The 17,987-nt window shown below is 37.4% G+C and overlaps 1 protein-coding gene across 2 annotated transcripts in view; it reads left to right on the top strand.

Moving 5' to 3' along the window:
- LOC132562549 (nucleoporin 88-like) overlaps positions 1-17,987 on the top strand; it is an 82,994-nt gene that overhangs the window by 62,458 nt on the left and 2,549 nt on the right. For both annotated transcript variants that reach the window (XM_060227295.1, XM_060227294.1), the window contains 3 exons: positions 11,561-11,707; positions 13,889-14,015; positions 16,960-17,075. In XM_060227295.1, the coding sequence (XP_060083278.1) occupies positions 11,561-11,707; positions 13,889-14,015; positions 16,960-17,075 (390 nt within the window). The remainder of the gene's footprint in view (positions 1-11,560; positions 11,708-13,888; positions 14,016-16,959; positions 17,076-17,987) is intronic.

Genomic DNA, 17,987 nt, shown 5'->3' with positions numbered 1-17,987 from the left:
TCTGCTCGCTTTTTGTCTATTGGGATTCTTCCTTTTTCTTTCTTTCTATCTTTCTTTTTCATGATATAGCCAGTTATAATGATATTAAGCCTGTAACATGCTGAAAGCAAGTGTTACCAAAATCGCTTTAAGGTTTAGATGTTTCTTTTCAATAACCAAGAGGCTCAGGGTTTGGCTATCCTGTTTGAAAAGCTCCAAGGTTAGTTTAAATGAATAACCTTGACTCACTTTTATAGTCAAAGGTCAGATTTCTTAAATCTTCAAACAACTTCTCATTGTCCCATAGACTCAGGTTCCATGGCCAGTAGCATGTTGATATGATGTTCAAATTCATGACTTTGATTCAACTTGATCGACTTTCAAGGTCACAGATCAGATGTGTTAATATCGTCCAATAAATTGTTCTCAATAAACAAGAGGCCCAGGACCATGATATAAGGCTTGTAGCATTCTTGAATGAAGGAGTACAAAGTTATATCATTCCCATGCAATGCAACTCAGTAGATCATCAATATCTATAGCCCAGGTCAGTCCTTCTGACAGAATCACAGCTCAGTAGATCATCAATATCTATAGCCCAGGTCAGTCCTTCTGACAGAATCACAGCTCAGTAGATCATCAATATCTATAGCCCAGGTCAGTCCTTCTGACAGAATCACAGCTCAGTAGATCATCAATATCTATAGCCCAGGTCAGTCCTTCTGACAGAATCACAACTCAGTAGATCATCAATATCTATAGCCCAGGTCAGTCCTTCTGACAGAATCACAGCTCAGTAGATTATCAATATCTATAGCCCAGGTCAGTCCTTCTGACAGAATCACAGCTCAGTAGATCATCAATATCTATAGCCCAGGTCAGTCCTTCTGACAGAATCACAGCTCAGTAGATCATCAATATCTATAGCCCAGGTCAGTCCTTCTGACAGAATCACAACTCAGTAGATCATCAATATCTATAGCCCAGGTCAGTCCTTCTGACAGAATCACAACTCAGTAGATCATCAATATCTATAGCTCAGGTCAGTCCTTCTGACAGAATCACAGCTCAGTAGATCATCAATATCTATAGCCCAGGTCAGTCCTTCTGACAGAATCACAGCTCAGTAGATCATCAATATCTATAGCCCAGGTCAGTCCTTCTGACAGAATCACAGCTCAGTAGATCATCAATATCTATAGCCCAGGTCAGTCCTTCTGACAGAATCACAGCTCAGTAGATCATCAATATCTATAGCCCAGGTCAGTCCTTCTGAATCAAGTTTAGACTCTGTTCTTTACAAGTTGGGAAGTGGCCATTCTGTCTAGTTTCTTTAGAATACAGAATTAGTGGCCTACTTCTCATCTGGATATTACAAGGTCTGATTGAAGGGAAATAACTGTGTATTAGAGTTAATCAAAATATTTTTGGCATACAAGGTCAGTACTGACCAGTGGAAGCGGTCACTATTGATCCAATTGAGACATATTGATTGGTTCATATGTCAAATGACCACTGCACTTGTCCATTACTCACTCAGCCACGTCCAGTGATGGTTACAGCTTGACAGTAATATTCAATAATAGCCAGATTTGATGTCTTGACCAATATCCCTGGACATCCCATTGACCGCTGATATTCAATAAAACTGGAGTTATTGTCCACCAACATGACCATAGACAATAGATGTACATATGTCAGTCATCTGCTAGCAATAGAATTAGTTTCATTGTTTGATATCAGTGATTGGACATCCTGACAGATAAGTACAGTGATGGAAACAGATGTACATACTTCTACAGAGTTTCAGTATTACTGCCTGGGTACTTCTGCAAGCTTTCAGATGTGTGGTTTTAACTACCCAGGTACTTCACCAAGGTTTCAGAAGTGTAATATGGACTTCATGAGTGCTTCAGCAGGGTTTCAGAAGTGTAGTGTGGACTTTATGAGTGCTTCAGCAGGGTTTCAGAAGTGTAGTGTGGACTTCATGAGTGCTTCAGCAGGGTTTCAGAAGTGTAGTGTGGACTTTATGAGTGCTTCAGCAGGGTTTCAGAAGTGTAGTGTGGACTTTATGAGTGCTTCAGCAGGGTTTCAGAAGTGTAGTGTGGACTTCATGAGTGCTTCAGCAGGGTTTCAGAAGTGTAATATGGACTTCATGAGTGCTTCAGCAGGGTTTCAGAAGTGTAGTGTGGACTTTATGAGTGCTTCAGCAGGGTTTCAGAAGTGTAGTTTGGACTTCATGAGTGCTTCAGCAGGGTTTCAGAAGTGTAATATGGACTTCATGAGTGCTTCAGCAGGGTTTCAGAAGTGTAGTGTGGACTTTATGAGTGCTTCAGCAGGGTTTCAGAAGTGTAATATGGACTTCATGAGTGCTTCAGCAGGGTTTCAGAAGTGTAATATGGACTTCATGAGTGCTTCAGCAGGGTTTCAGAAGTGTAGTGTGGACTTCATGAGTGCTTCAGCAGGGTTTCAGAAGTGTAATATGGACTTCATGAGTGCTTCAGCAGGGTTTCAGAAGTGTAGTGTGGACTTTATGAGTGCTTCAGCAGGGTTTCAGAAGTGTAGTGTGGACTTCATGAGTGCTTCAGCAGGGTTAGAAGTGTAATATGGACTTCATGAGTGCTTCAGCAGGGTTTCAGAAGTGTAGTGTGGACTTTATGAGTGCTTCAGCAGGGTTTCAGAAGTGTAATATGGACTTCATGAGTGCTTCAGCAGGGTTTCAGAAGTGTAATATGGACTTCATGAGTGCTTCAGCAGGGTTTCAGAAGTGTAGTGTGGACTTCATGAGTGCTTCAGCAGGGTTTCAGAAGTGTAATATGGACTTCATGAGTGCTTCAGCAGGGTTTCAGAAGTGTAGTGTGGACTTTATGAGTGCTTCAGCAGGGTTTCAGAAGTGTAGTGTGGACTTCATGAGTGCTTCAGCAGGGTTTCAGAAGTGTAATATGGACTTCATGAGTGCTTCAGCAGGGTTTCAGAAGTGTAGTGTGGACTTTATGAGTGCTTCAGCAGGGTTTCAGAAGTGTAATATGGACTTCATGAGTGCTTCAGCAGGGTTTCAGAAGTGTAATATGGACTTCATGAGTGCTTCAGCAGGGTTTCAGAAGTGTAATGTGGACTTAGTGTGTACTTCAGTGTTGGAAGTATGGTATAGAACTTCACTTAACTTCACTCCTATTACCCCACTCCATCCACCTTAACCTTTCACATTCTTCCCATCTCTATCAGACTCCCCCTCATCAGAAGTTTTGATTACATCTGATGGCCATCAAATTAAAATAGTACATAATAGATTTGGTTACATTAACCAACACCAGTAGGAAATGTCATTAATGTAGGGTTCACAGATTGTGTATCGTAAAGTTTGGCATCCTGTCAGTGGCAGTCATCAGACAAGATCCTCGTCATGGTTGATTGGTCAGTAGGTATTGTAATGATAAATCACAACTGTCCACAACAGTTGTTACACAGACTTGTCAGCTTAACAGCTTACTAAGATCAGGATTTACTTTCATTTGCTTTCATGAATGTTTTTTTTTTTTGGTCACCAGTAAACTTATAAACCACTTTTATATGTCCTAAAATCATCATATTCCTGAAATATCCACTGAGATATTTTTTATGATTTATTTTATATTTTTAAATGACTTATGAAGATTTAATGTCTGGTTTATGATCTATTAAGCTGATATGTTTTAATGAAGTGTATTTATAGTAATTATGTAGTCACTTTTCCTGTTCAAAAAGTCGATAATTACTTCCAGCTAAATGTCAGTTATTGACATTTAGAGACCAATAAATGAAGGAACAAGTGGTTCCATCCATGGAGCAAAGGTCATTATCTTGACCTTCCTTGTCCAGTTCAACCCAACATTCTCTGTCAGTGATTATCCTAGAATCCATGTTGTGATGAGACTTTTGACACTCAACTTAACCTAATGGCAGTGGTGTAATTAGTTACTGAAACTGTCTTTCTGTACAAGGAAGGTGATAAACAAAACTCTCCATCATTTAAATTTTACAGTAATCATTAATTACATCCTCAGATATTCATTTTCCTGCATCTCAGTTTTCTTTTCAAAAAAAAAATGTATTGAACATTTGACAAGATATGGTTAAAATTCTTTTATAAAAAATAACTTTGATATTCTTTAAAAACTGTTTGTTTTGATATATTACAAATCCAAGATTTTTTGACATTTTCATGAAGCTCAATGTTCTCAATCAAAATTCAGGACTAAAACATATTGCATACAGTTTTTCTGTGTATAAAAGCCACCTGTGAATAACGGACATCTCTGTATAATGGCTACCTGTGTATAGAGGACATTTCTATAAGGCTACCTATGTGTACAGGCCACCTGTGTGTAAAGTCTACCTGTGTACATAGGCCGCCTGTCTATGAAGGCCACTTCTATAAGGCTACCTATGTGTACAGGCCACCTGTGTGTAAATTCTACCTCTGTACATAGGTCACCTGTCTATGAAGGCCACTTCTATAAGGCTACCTATGTGTACAGGCCACCTGTGTGTAAAGTCTACCTGTGTACATAGGCCACCTGTCTATGAATGCCACTTCTATAAGGCTACCTTTGTGAAAAGGTCACATATGTATAGATGCCACCTCTATATGAAGGCCACCTCTATATAAAGGCCACCTGTGTATAAAGGCCTTCTTTCTCTCCTCCTTGAGTGACCTTTACAGACAGGCTTGACTGTACTTAAGTTCATGGTGCTAACAAATCACATGTACTCTAGATTTACATTTAAAGTTAGTGTTGTAGAAATAAAGGGATCAGTCCCTGAAATGTGGAACAGTAAATTGTAAACCAACATGTCATCCTGGCTGAAGGCTCCAGATGTAAGATATGTATTGTATGACATGTATTTCCATGTTCATGTTGCTACATGTGTTATAACTTTTGAACAAGAGCATATAAATTGTGAAATTCATCGTCATTAGCATTAATATATAGTTCCTTTTGTTTAAAACATCCACTTAGAAAATTATCATCAAGTGACAAAAAGTTATTGTGCAAAGTAGTTTCGTTAAAACAGGCATCAAAGGAGTTGCAGTTATTATGAAGAAGTTCATCTGTAGACCAATATGAAACAGCAATAACAATTTTCATGGTAGAAATCCAAGATGGCCACCTATCTGTAATTGCCAACTCTCCCCCTATTTGAATCCTTTTGATTTTGGAATGATCAGGAAAAAATGGCTGACAGGTGGCTATTTTGGATTTGGCATATAAGATTGTTATCTCTATTAATTTTAAAGAACAAATAAAGATCAAATAATTACGGGCACCAAGATCCCTGTGGGATCTGTCTAGAACCCATATCGGACTAAATTTTGTTAAAAGCCACACTTGACTAGATTTTGTTAAAAGCCACACTTGACTAGATTTTGTTTAAAAGCCACACTTGACTAGATTTTGTTTAAAAGCCACACTTGACTAGATTTTGTTTAAAAGCCACACTTGACTAGATTTTGTTTAAAAGCCACACTTGACTAGATTTTGTTAAAAGCCACACTTGACTAGATTTTGTTAAAAGCCACACTTGACTAGATTTTGTTTAAAAGCCACACTTGACTAGATTTTGTTAAAAGCCACACTTGACTAGATTTTGTTAAAAGCCACACTTGACTAGATTTTGTTAAAAGCCACACTTGACTAGATTTTGTTAAAAGCCACACTTGACTAGATTTTGTTAAAAGCCACACTTGACTAGATTTTGTTAAAAGCCACACTTGACTAGATTTTGTTAAAAGCCACACTTGACTAGATTTTGTTAAAAGCCACACTTGACTAGATTTTGTTTAAAAGCCACACTTGACTAGATTTTGTTAAAAGCCACACTTGACTAGATTTTGTTAAAAGCCACACTTGACTAGATTTTGTTAAAAGCCACACTTGACTAGATTTTGTTAAAAGCCACACTTGACTAGATTTTGTTAAAAGCCACACTTGACTAGATTTTGTTTAAAAGCCACACTTGACTAGATTTTGTTAAAAGCCACACTTGACTAGATTTTGTTAAAAGCCACACTTGACTTTTTTTTGTTAAAAGCCACACTTGACTAGATTTTGTTAAAAGCCACACTTGACTAGATTTTGTTTAAAAGCCACACTTGACTAGATTTTGTTAAAAGCCACACTTGACTAGATTTTGTTAAAAGCCACACTTGACTAGATTTTGTTAAAAGCCACACTTGACTAGATTTTGTTAAAAGCCAGTTAAAAGCCACACTTGACTAGATTTTGTTAAAAGCCACACTTGACTAGATTTTGTTAAAAGCCACACTTGACTAGATTTTGTTAAAAGCCACACTTGACTAGATTTTGTTAAAAGCCGCACTTGACTAGATTTTGTTAAAAGCCGCACTTGACTAGATTTTGTTAAAAACCACACTTGACTAGATTTTGTTAAAAGCCACACTTGACTAGATTTTGTTAAAAGCCACACTTGACTAGATTTTGTTAAAAGCCACACTTGACTAGATTTTGTTAAAACCCACACTTGACTAGATTTTGTTAAAAGCCTGTTAAAAGCCACACTTGACTAGATTTTGTTTAAAAGCCACACTTGACTAGATTTTGTTAAAAGCCACACTTGACTAGATTTTGTTAAAAGCCACACTTGACTAGATTTTGTTTAAAAGCCACACTTGACTAGATTTTGTTAAAAGCCACACTTGACTAGATTTTGTTTAAAAGCCACACTTGACTAGATTTTGTTAAAAGCCACACTTGACTAGATTTTGTTAAAAGCCACACTTGACTAGATTTTGTTAAAAGCCACACTTGACTAGATTTTGTTAAAAGCCACACTTGACTAGATTTTGTTAAAAGCCACACTTGACTAGATTTTGTTAAAAGCCACACTTGACTTGTTAGATTTTGTTAAAAGCCACACTTGACTAGATTTTGTTAAAAGCCACACTTGACTAGATTTTGTTTAAAAGCCACACTTGACTAGATTTTGTTAAAAGCCACACTTGACTAGATTTTGTTAAAAGCCACACTTGACTAGATTTTGTTAAAAGCCAGTTAAAAGCCACACTTGACTAGATTTTGTTAAAAGCCACACTTGACTAGATTTTGTTAAAAGCCACACTTGACTAGATTTTGTTAAAAGCCACACTTGACTAGATTTTGTTAAAAGCCACACTTGACTAGATTTTGTTAAAAGCCACACTTGACTAGATTTTGTTTAAAAGCCACACTTGACTAGATTTTGTTAAAAGCCACACTTGACTAGATTTTGTTAAAAGCCACACTTGACTAGATTTTGTTAAAAGCCACACTTGACTAGATTTTGTTAAAAGCCACACTTGACTAGATTTTGTTAAAATTCCAAACATGACTAAAATTTTTTTTAAAAGCCACACTTGACTAGATTTTGTTTAAAAGCCACACTTGACTAACTAGATTTTGTTTAAAAGCCACACTTGACTAGATTTTGTTAAAAGCCACACTTGACTAGATTTTGTTAAAAGCCACACTTGACTAGATTTTGTTAAAAGCCACACTTGACTAGATTTTGTTAAAAGCCACACTTGACTAGTTTTTGTTTAAAAGCCACACTTGACTAGATTTTGTTAAAAGCCACACTTGACTAGATTTTGTTTAAAAGCCACACTTGACTAGATTTTGTTAAAAGCCACACTTGACTAGATTTTGTTACTAAAAGCCACACTTGACTAGATTTTTTTTTGTTTAAAAGCCACACTTGACTAGAAAAGCCACACTTGACTAGATTTTGTTAAAAGTCACACTTGACTAGATTTTGTTTAAAAGCCACACTTGACTAGATTTTGTTAAAAGCCACACTTGACTAGATTTTGTTAAAAGCCACACTTGACTAGATTTTGTTAAAAGCCACACTTGACTAGATTTTGTTAAAAGCCACACTTGACTAGATTTTGTTAAAAGCCACACTTGACTAAATTTTGTTTAATAGCCACACTTGACTAGATTTTGTTTAAAAGCCACACTTGACTAGATTTTGTTAAAAGCCACACTTGACTAGATTTTGTTAAAAGCCACACTTGACTAGATTTTGTTAAAAGCCACACTTGACTAGATTTTGTTAAAAGCCACACTTGACTAGATTTTGTTAAAAGCCACACTTGACTAGATTTTGTTAAAAGCCACACTTGACTAGATTTTGTTAAAAGCCACACTTGACTAGATTTTGTTAAAAGCCACACTTGACTAGATTTTGTTAAAAGCCACACTTGACTAGATTTTGTTAAAAGCCACACTTGACTAGATTTTGTTAAAAGCCACACTTGACTAGATTTTGTTAAAAGCCACACTTGACTAGATTTTGTTAAAAGCCACACTTGACTAGATTTTGTTAAAAGCCACACTTGACTAGATTTTGTTAATAGCCACACTTGACTAAATTTTGTTAAAAGCCACACTTGACTAGATTTTGTTAATAGCCACACTTGACTAGATTTTGTTTAAAAGCCACACTTGACTAGATTTTGTTTAAAAGCCACACTTGACTAGATTTTGTTTAAAAGCCACACTTGACTAGATTTTGTTTAAAAGCCACACTTGACTAGATTTTGTTTAAAAGCCACACTTGACTAGATTTTGTTTAAAAGCCACACTTGACTAGATTTTGTTTAAAAGCCACACTTGACTAGATTTTGTTAAAAGCCACACTTGACTAGATTTTGTTTAAAAGCCACACTTGACTAGATTTTGTTAAAAGCCACACTTGACTAGATTTTGTTAAAAGCCACACTTGACTAGATTTTGTTAAAAGCCACACTTGACTAGATTTTGTTTAAAAGCCACACTTGACTAGATTTTGTTAAAAGCCACACTTGACTAGATTTTGTTTAAAAGCCACACTTGACTAGATTTTGTTTAAAAGCCACACTTGACTAGATTTTGTTTAAAAGCCACACTTGACTAGATTTTGTTTCAGGTCTTTAGTTACCGTATTTCTCCGCCAATAAGCCCAGGGGGCCTGTGCATGAAATTGAGTCAAGAGTAGGGGGTGGGCTTATTTCTGGATAAGAGCCTATACCTGACCGATATCCTCGGTCGCCATCTTGGATTTTTCACTACTGTTATCGATGAACAAAAAAGACTGGTTACTGGATGATTAAAATAAGAACAAGAAGAAATACATATATAAACAGGTTTGTATTAATTCCATATCAAGTAAAACAAATACAGCAAAATCACCATAGCACTATCAATGAGTCACACACATGTCCATTAGGCTAATAAAAGTTCATGAACGATCGAAACCACCAAACAGAAGAGTCTTGTCGTCGGATTCCTCTGAATCAAACAGAATACCATCGGCCCTGGTACCATCAATGTCCTCCTCAATGTCTGTATTCGCACCGCTGACACCTACTTCCTCGATAAGTCGTCGGGATTGAAGTGAGTTCTCAGATCCGGACAGTGAATTGGAGATCCCACAGCTGAGAAAAGAGCCGACGATGGTCTCCTCGGTGACACTAGCCCAAGCTGTGCTGACCCACATAATGACATTCTGGCGAGTAGGCTGCACGATGTTACCATTCTTGTTGCGTTGGGCGGTCCGGAACCAGTCTGTCCACTGTTGGCGCATCCATTGTTTGAAAACCTTATTAACATGGGTGTCCATGGGCTGAACTAAACCGGTACAACCTAAGAAAATAAACAGACAAAAACATTTAGTAAAAATAGTGCACAAGTGTGTGTACCGCTGTTCAAAACAACTCCCCATAGGGGCCAAGTGTGATTACATAGGCTAACCTTTACATTTGCTATTACTTTTGCCTCCCTCCGCGTCTATAAAACGTATTTGACCAACATTCATTTCCGGGGTCTGCAGAACATTGCTTTATGTACCGTAATTGTCTGAATAAACGCACTTTCACGTTAAAATGTAATATTATATACATACCTCCGGGAATGGTGACGATGTCTGTGTCATACCGCTTGAAGACCTCAAGGGTAGACGGACAGGTGTGTGGTTTATACAGGGAATCATATCATTAGTCCCTGTTTTATGTACGGTAATTACAAATAACACAAGACTACTCAATTATTTACTAATGTCCAATTATAGGTATATATATAGAATTATCTATTTAATCTATTTAATTGTTTTAATTGGAAATCAGTATTGTGTAAGATTGTCATGATAAAATACATTTTAATACATACCTTGAAGATAATGTAAGCTGGGAATTTATGACCAGACGCTGTGGCTGACAGTGCTACGGTACAACCCTTCTTGGCCCCACCGCTGTTCGTGATACGGACAATCTTCTCGCCAATCATGGAGTTGGTCGTGGCGAATGGCGTGTCAAATTGGATCATGGTCTGATCCATGTTGGCATTGTTGTAAGCGGTATAGTCGTTGGCCTGGCGGAGGTGGCGGATGGCGTCATGGAAGGCGGCGATCTTCTCTTTATAATCTGATGGCAGTTTCTGTGTGTCGTTGGTCCCGCGGCGAATCCCGACAGAAAAGCGCTTCTTCCGTCTGCGTAGCCAGCCGTTGGATGCGATGAAACCATCAACTCGAAGCTGGCTGGCGATGATGCAGCCCTGAGCTTCTAGCATACAATTAGTCACGGCACGTCCCTCGGCCCTCTCCTCCACGAACCATTCAAACACGGCGTTGTCAAGCTCCATAGACCTTGGTGGCGTCGCTGCACCAATCTTCTTCAGGGATCCTGTCTTCCCACCAGAGTTCATAAGTAGCTTGTCGTAATCGTGGTTCCATGTTCTGATGAGTTTCAGTCAACTCCAAACTCCCTCTGTGTGGCGGAATAGTTCGAGCCGTTCCCTCGAAACTAGTGGACGATGTCAATCTTTTCCTTCACTGTGTAGCGCTTACGACTAAAAGGCATGATTACTGTAGAATGATGAAAGCAAGACACCTCTCCTTATTTATCCCATTACGGCACCTTTGATCTCAAGATGTCTAGCTCTTACTCAAAGTGTCAAATACTGATGTTATTTTAGGTGTCATTAGGCGCCTTTGTTATAGCGACACCCGACTTCAACGGGCATGGCCTTTATAATTACTTGACTTTATGATGCAACAATCTTACAAACACCGACACAATACAAAACAAGACTGTTTTTTTATTCATATGATGCAACAAACACGACAGAAATTCTATGAGAAGTCTTTCAATCATCGACAGAATAACAGTTCAGTTTGCTCAGTTCATTCTCCCGATCGGTAAGTCTTCCGACCGGGACAGGTCGGCTGAGGTCAAAAATGGGGGGTGGGCTTAATACCAGGCATCCCCCCTGTGCATGGGAGTTGGCAGAAAGGGGGGGTGGGCTTATTACTGAGCATGGGCTTATTGCCGGTATACTTATTGTTTGTGTTAGGATTAGTACAATGCTCACGCTATTTTTGTAGCTCATAATAAAATTTTGGTGTAGAATGGCAGAAACACTCCTTTATGAAGTGTGAGGGGTCACTAATTATCGTATGAATTCAGTTGATGAACTGACCTTCTTTCAGAGGTCGATGGTCAAAAATGTGCCATTTATTAAAACAGGATGGTATGAAAAGATCTAAACCTCTTCCAATTTTTCAGGGTGAGGATTCTGACACAGCTGAAACAGCAACAACAGCAAGACTTACGTGACCTGGACAACTCACGGGCTCGTCTGCACGAGTCCGCCCAGGAACTTGCCATTCGCTATGAGGATTGTCAGGAAGAACACGAAACCATACTTCGCAGGTTAGTGTACGTGTAGTCTCCACTTGCAAATAATCCCCCTCCCTACTTTTAGACAATTGTTTTACTCAGGGCCTATTAGAAGTTAGATATATATAAAAGGCTTACACTTCTAGATCAATTATTGGTCAATCATTGAACGTTTAAGAAATGGTGACGATCAGTTAGATATCTTGGACCAATTTCCATCACTAACACAGTGGCCTACTGAAAAGTTCTGAAAAATTCAGACTTTCCTATGAAGGACTTTCAGAAGTTTGTACCAATGCAATTTTTACATGAAAAGTTCTTGAAAGCTTCATTCACTCCTAAAATATTGGATCTGCAATATAAAAAGGAAAGAAAAGAAGAGAATCTATAGAACTGATGGATGCTTCAAGAATTAATGCTAAAGTTTCATGTTGATACCTCATATAGTGTTTGTGTTACACTCCAGACAAAATTTAAGAATGAAAATTAACAAAGGGCTATAACTCCTACATTATGTAAAAGAGAGTTGTGGTTCTTGTACACTGCACTTATCAAGATTTATCTACCTGTGAAGTTTCAGGTTGATACTTCTTATAGTTTCTAGGTCATCTGAGACAATGTCTCATGGTGACCTATTGCAATCACCTTCATCCAGCATTGTGTGTCTGTAAACAATTTAACATTTTTGACTTCTCAAAAATCTCTGATCGGATTTCAATCAAATTTTGCAGAAACCTTTCCTGGCTTTAGATGAACCAAAATTGTGGATAATACAGTCCTCACCACACAGGGGCCTGAGGGGCATGGCCAAAGGGTTGAAGTTGACTTAAATTTCAAAAATCTTCTTCTTAAGACCCAGATATGGTAGAATCAAATGCTGTTCATGGATGAAACCGTCTAAGGGTGCTTTAATTACCAAAATGGGTCTCAGATTTCTTTACTCTAATTTTTATAGAAAGATTGCTTTTTTTCAGCAGAACGTTGTTTATTTCCCACTGAAAATAACTCTTCATGAATGGAAGCATCTTAAGATGCTTTGATTAACAAAATGAGTCTCACATTTCTTCCTGGGAGGAAGATTTCTTTTAGATTTTTTTGTAATTTTCATAGGAAAAATAGCGATCATGCTTTGTCTGTCGTCATCCGCCATGCGTAAACTTTTGAAATTTCAAACTTCTTCTCAAGTTCTACCCCAGTGGGACTGAGCTGGCATGAAATGATCCCGAGATAGCCCTGACCAAGTGTTGATATTTTTCAGGGATGTCTTAAATTCAAGATGGCCACCATCTTGAAAAACATATTTTTAACTTCTTCTCCAGTTCCACTGGTGCCATTGAGCTAAAAATTGATGGGAATGTTAAGGAAAGGTTGCCAACAACATGTTGTTATTTTCCGGCCTAGTCAAAAACTTGGATACCACAGCCAGTGAGGCCATTTTGTATCATGATTGTGCAATCACAGTTTTCCTGTATAACAACTATATCTTTTCAAGTTTCACCAGTTGGATTGAGTTCCAACTTCACTGTCAAAAAATAAGTAACCCTTGCTACAGTTACCTACTCTTCACCAAAACTACTGTCTGCATCATAGAAAACAGATTCTTTGTAAGATTTCATTCAGAATAGAAAAAATAACCCTTCTCCCTGCTGAAAGTTTTTGTAGTCAGATGACCATTAAGTCCTATGAGCCTCTTGTTCTTATTCAAAAGTGATATTCACCTAGTAATTGATAAGGCCTTTTTTTCCTCTAAAACCAATCGAACAGCTCACCATCTTTGTTGGTGTTTTCCCACTGGAAATAAATAAGAATCATTGGTATATGGGGATGGTTTTGATGGTATACATGTATTGACACTGGCTTACTTTATTCAGTGTCACAATCTCTGTTTCATAACTCTTGAAAACTATCCTTTATACTTAAATTCAATATTTCATATCCTATGTGACCGTCAAGGCCGCTAGGCCTCTTTTTGTGAAATGCTCAGGACAAAATAATGACAAATGGATAGACAGATAAACAAATTGACCAAGCGGCAACTATGTGCTCTCCCTTTTGGGAGCATAAAAACAACTTGAAATTTATAGATTGTATGATACACATATCTCTATAGTATGATATTGATGAAACAAGTTTGTCATTTAGATTTTGTCCCTTTCTATGTATAGTAAATTGTAATGTATGAGAGTGTATTCAAAAAACTGGTTTGTGTTACAGAATTGAGGCAGTGATGCGACGATTGCAGGCACGCAATCCTGTTCTGTCTGAGGCCGAGAGAGGGATGAAAAAAGATTTAGAAGCTATGGAGGAACAATTAGATAATTACAAGAGAAGTCTTCACCAGGTAACATTGTACAGATCACTTTTCCTGTAAACAATTAGATAATTACAGGAGTCTACACCAGGTGACATTGTACAGATCACTTTTCCTGTAAACAGATAATTACAGGAGTCTACACTAGATGACATTGTACAGATCATACAGGAGTCTACACTAGGTGATATTGTACAGATCACTTTTCCTGTAAACAGTTAGATAATTACAGGAGTCTACACTAGGTGATATTGTACAGATCACTTTTCCTGTAAACAGATAATTACAGGAGTCTACACTAGGTGATATTGTACAGATCACTTTTCCTGTAAACAGATAATTACAGGAGTCTACACCAGGTGACATTGTACAGATCACTTTTCCTGTAAACAGATAATTACAGGAGTCTACACTAGGTGATATTGTACAGATCACTTTTCCTGTAAACAGTTAGATAATTACAGGAGTCTACACCAGGTGATATTGTACAGATCACTTTTCCTGTAAACAGATAATTACAGGAGTCTACACCAGGTGATATTGTACAGATCACTTTTCCTGTAAACAGATAATTACAGGAGTCTACACCAGGTGATATTGTACAGATCACTTTTCCTGTAAACAGATAATTACAGGAGTCTACACCAGGTGACATTGTACAGATCACTTTTCCTGTAAACAGTTAGATAATTACAGGAGTCTACACCAGGTGACATTGTACAGATCACTTTTCCTGAGTCTACACCAGGTGACATTGTACAGATCACTTTTCCTGTAAACAATTAGATAATTACAGGAGTCTACACTAGGTGATATTGTACAGATCACTTTTCCTGTAAACAGATAATTACAGGAGTCTACACCAGGTGACATTGTACAGATCACTTTTCCTGTAAACAGATAATTACAGGAGTCTACACTAGGTGATATTGTACAGATCACTTTTCCTGTAAACAGATAATTACAGGAGTCACCAGGTACATTGTACAGATCAGTAAACAGTTAGATGATACATTGTACATATCACTTTTCCTGTAAACAGATAGTTACAGGAGTCTACACCAGGTGATATTGTACAGATCACTTTTCCTGTAAACAGATAATTACAGGAGTCTACACTAGATGACATTGTACAGATCACTTTTCCTGTAAACAGTTAGATAATTACAGGAGTCTACACCAGGTGACATTGTACAGATCACTTTTCCTGTAAACAGTTAGATAATTACAGGAGTCTACACCAGGTGACATTGTACAGATCACTTTTCCTGTAAACAGTTAGATAATTACAGGAGTCTACACCAGGTGACATTGTACAGATCACTTTTCCTGTAAACAATTAGATAATTACAGGAGTCTACACTAGGTGATATTGTACAGATCACTTTTCCTGTAAACAGTTAGATAATTACAGGAGTCTACACTAGATGACATTGTACAGATCACTTTTCCTGTAAACAGTTAGATAATTACAGGAGTCTACACCAGGTGACATTGTACAGATCACTTTTCCTGTAAACAGTTAGATAATTACAGGAGTCTACACCAGGTGACATTGTACAGATCACTTTTCCTGTAAACAATTAGATAATTACAGGAGTCTACACTAGTTGACATTGTACTGATCACTTTTCCTGTAAACAGTTAGATAATTACAGGAGTCTACACTAGACATTGTACAGATCACTTTTCCTGTAAACAATTAGATAATTACAGGAGTCTACACCAGGTGATATTGTACAGATCACTTTTCCTGTAAACAGTTAGATAATTACAGGAGTCTACACCAGGTGACATTGTACAGATCACTTTTCCTGTAAACAGTTAGATAATTACAGGAGTCTACACCAGGTGATATTGTACAGATCACTTTTCCTGTAAACAGTTAGATAATTACAGGAGTCTACACCAGGTGACATTGTACAGATCACTTTTCCTGTAAACAGATAGTTACAGGAGTCTACACCAGGTGATATTGTACAGATCACTTTTCTTGTAAACAGATAATTATAGGAGTCTACACCAGGTGATATTGTACAGATCACTTTTCCTGTAAACAGTTAGATAATTACAGGAGTCTACACCAGGTGATATTGTACAGATCACTTTTCCTGTAAACAGTTAGATAATTACAGGAGTCTACACCAGGTGACATTGTACAGATCACTTTTCCTGTAAACAGATAACTACAGGAGTCTACACCAGGTGATATTGTACAGATCACTTTTCCTGTAAACAGTTAGATAATTACAGGAGTCTACACCAGGTGATATTGTAAGGTACTGTAAAAGAGGATACTTAATTTGTTGTATTTTTATAGAAGCTAGTTATGACATTAACACCCAAGATCTAAAATTATGCATATTTCAAATCCACATTTGTCAAAAAATTTAATGTAAATCAATCTGTTGAAAGGTTTTGTGATAGATGGACATGGCGTTGGTAGTGGAGAACCCATCTTCTATAGCACATTTATCAGTGGATATTGAGACCACAGTTTAATGAAGAAACCTGGGAGATAAGACTTAATATGTTCAACTGTCTTTATCCTTTAGTTTATCAAATCCTATTGGAGGCCATTATCTGATTATATCATCTGGACTGTGAATACAAAGTTCAGGCTTGTTTTATGAAATCTTTATGTTTCCCAAAGGGAGAGCTGCTTTGTCTGTCAATCTGTCATAATTTTGTCTAGAGCATATCACAACAGACATCAACATGAAGCTTCTTAGGTATATAGATCTCGATAAGGAGAAGTGCAGTATACAAGAACCATAACTCTGTTTTACATGATTTAGGAGTAATTAAAACTTGATGTATACATTGGTTATATTAAGAGAATGTGCAGTATACCAAATTCAAGGCCTGCAACTTCTTTCTTAATTACAGAATTATTGCCCTTTGATTAAATTTTGTGTCCAGTAAAGTTTATTTCAGGAAGCATTCATCAGTTTCACCAATACTCTTGTTTCAGCTGCGGACAAAACATGATTACCAGACAAGACAGATAAAAAAGAGCGAGGTGGCTGCTGCAAGCCACTCTCTTAAAAACTCACAAGTTTCTCAGGTTCGCTCAGTTCTACAACAGGAGTAAGTATATATGAGACTTTGGGAATATCAACCCTTAGGTCCACTCTGTTCTACAACAGAAGTAAGTATATATTGGAGCTTGGGAATGTCCACTCTGTTCTACAACAGGAGTAAGTATATATGGGAGCTTGGGAAGGTCCACTCTGTTCTACAACAGAAGTAAGTATATATGGGAACTTGGGAAGGTCCACTCTGTTCTACAACAGAAGTAAGTATATATGGGAACTTGGGAAGGTCCACTCTCTTCTACAACAGGAGTAAGTATATATGGGACAATTGATGCAATTCTGCATTTTCAGGGATACGAAATATAAGATATCTGGTCACACTGATTTTGTGTAAACAGTGATTGATTTGAAGGAGCCCAATGAATTCAGTTATTAACTGAGAAGACAAACACCTAGATCTCCAGCCAATCAAAAACAAGCAATGAAGGCTAGCAATAATAGATGATCACTTTATCTTGTCATTCTCTCCTTCCTTCTCTCTGTCCTTCAATCTGTCTTCCAATCCTTCCATTCTTCAATCTATCCATGGATGGAATCTTGTCTGGGCACCTCATTCCTTTTTGTCCCATGGATTTCTGCACCTCGCTTAATACTATTTGTTATGGTATAGACCAGGTTTCCCAAGGCTGTTTAATTTTAATTTTTTACAGTAAGATAAGAATTTGATAAAGGGCCGGTTTCCAAAATGGCCCCTTCTCTGATTCAAATTTCCTGTTGGTGGTGCATTGCCCATGCCATTGTGGTCACAAATCTATAAAGTATAAAGATTTAGGTCACTTGATTTGTTTTTTATGGCTCCTCAAAGTTGTACCTTTCAGAAGCTAAGTGTTGATAAAATGTGCATGTTATGTAAAATATTAATGAAAATCTAATCAAATGATAGCCACCGTAAAAAATACATTCA

Source organism: Ylistrum balloti, unplaced genomic scaffold (genome assembly GCF_031769215.1).
Source record: "Ylistrum balloti isolate Yb309-2 unplaced genomic scaffold, AGI_CSIRO_Ybal_v1 Utg371446, whole genome shotgun sequence".
NCBI classification, from domain to species: domain Eukaryota; kingdom Metazoa; phylum Mollusca; class Bivalvia; order Pectinida; family Pectinidae; genus Ylistrum; species Ylistrum balloti.
This window is presented reverse-complemented; position numbering and strand designations above follow the sequence as displayed.